Here is a 1,821-nt window from a genome sequence, read left to right on the forward strand (position 1 = left end):
ACCCCTAACTGCCTTCCCCTGCTGGCATGATCACCCCTAACTGCCCTCCCCTGCTGGCCTGATCACCCCTACCTGGTCTCCCCTGATAGCCTGATCGCCCCTAACTGCCTCTGCCTGGGCCCCCACCACTGTGGCTTTGTCCAGAAGGACATCCAGAAGACATCTGGTTAATTAACATATTTCCTCTAATAGAATTGTATGTCAATTGTAATTGAAAAATAAATTTTAAAAACTTTAAAAGAAAGTAAGAGATCAACTGAAGGACTTGTATGCATGCATATAAGCATAACCAATGGATGCAAGACATTGGGGGAGTGAGGGAGTTGAGGGCATGTGCTGGGGGAGGGGAGGCCAGGGGAAGGTCAGTGGGGGGAAAAAAGGAGACATGTGTACTACTATTTGTAATACTTTAAACAATAAAATTTAAAAAAGTAATGTCTAGTACAGCAGGTCACTCTGAATATTGAATTTTATAGAATAAAAGTAAAGTATGTATGAACACTTTGAAAGTGAAATTTTATATAAGGTTATGGGCATGATGATACCACCACCATCATCATCACTGTATAACTCTCAGGTCACATTAGCCACCGTAACTACCATAATGACCCATTTTCATATGATGAAGGGGCAGTCAGGGGTAAGGTCCTAAAGTAGTTTATATCTTTGAAAGAGGTGCTAAAAATTAGTAGTTTTTACTTGGGGGACAATATCCTCTGACACAAGATTATATATTAGCTGAATTAAGGACATACACTCTTGTTTAACAGTCAGGCTTGTGAAAGGGTGTTGTCTTTTAGGGGACCCTAATAGATTTATGGGTTCTGCTTTGGGAAATGCTTAAAAGGTAAAACCACAATACAGAACACGGAAGAGACATATAATGGTTTGGCATGGTTTTTCTTATTTTGATACTTTAAAATTTATGTGCTGCAAATTACATGGAACTGTCACCAAATTTGAGTCCTGTTTTCTTTAATATGGCATTCCGTGCATCCCATTCAAACATTTTTAAAAGACCTCTTGCACTATTTTAATTATCCTATCTGTTTTAATCTTCCAGGTCCTAAGGCCTTTGGATTGTCTGACCCAAAAGACCATCAAGTAATCACAGCAATAGAGTATCAAGGTAGAGTACCTTACTGCTTTTCAGACTGTTTTGTTTAAATGACCCAAGAGTATGGAACATGTGAAGTTATCTTTCTGTTTGTCCAGACCTTCTGCCTCACCTCACACTAATTCTTCTGCCTAAAATGCCATTTCTGCCTTGCGAACTCTTTTTCCACCTCCTCAATGGAAATTTTGGATATACGATAGAAGACCTGATGTACAAGGAAGGTCTCTTATTGCGTAAATTATCTGGAACAAAGCAAATCTAATTTGTGAAACTGGGGAGATGGAGATCTTGAAAGTTTCCAGTCAGGTAGATGTGGTAAATGGAGATTAACATCGCAAACCTCATGCTATTTAATGTATTTAAAATGGCATGAATATAGCCTATTTTGAGGTGCCATTTTGCTGTTTATTTTAGCTTCTTCAAAATATTTTAGGTTCAGTTTTGCGAGATGAAAAAGTTCTGGAGATTGGTTGCTCAACAATGTGAATATACTTACCATGATCGAACTGTACAATTAAAAATCAAGATGTTGCGCTAGCTGTTTTGGCTCAATGGATAGAGCATTGGCCTGTGGACCAAAGGGTCCTGGGTTCGATTCCGGCCAAGGGCACATGCCTGGGCTGTGGGCTTGATCCCCAGGGGTGGGTGTGCTGGAGGCAGCAGATCAATGATTTTCTCTCATCATTGATGTTTCTATCTCTCCC

At 39.9% G+C, this 1,821-nt stretch overlaps 1 protein-coding gene across 1 annotated transcript in view; it reads left to right on the forward strand.

Annotated features, from left to right (window-relative positions):
* Window positions 1–1,821, forward strand: part of JAM2 (junctional adhesion molecule 2) — a 50,960-nt gene that overhangs the window by 27,975 nt on the left and 21,164 nt on the right. The window contains exon 2 of the mRNA XM_015560675.1: window positions 1,064–1,129. Within this exon, the coding sequence (XP_015416161.1) occupies window positions 1,064–1,129 (66 nt within the window). The remainder of the gene's footprint in view (window positions 1–1,063; window positions 1,130–1,821) is intronic.

Source organism: Myotis davidii, unplaced genomic scaffold (genome assembly GCF_000327345.1).
Source record: "Myotis davidii unplaced genomic scaffold, ASM32734v1 scaffold175, whole genome shotgun sequence".
NCBI classification, from domain to species: Eukaryota; Metazoa; Chordata; class Mammalia; order Chiroptera; family Vespertilionidae; genus Myotis; species Myotis davidii.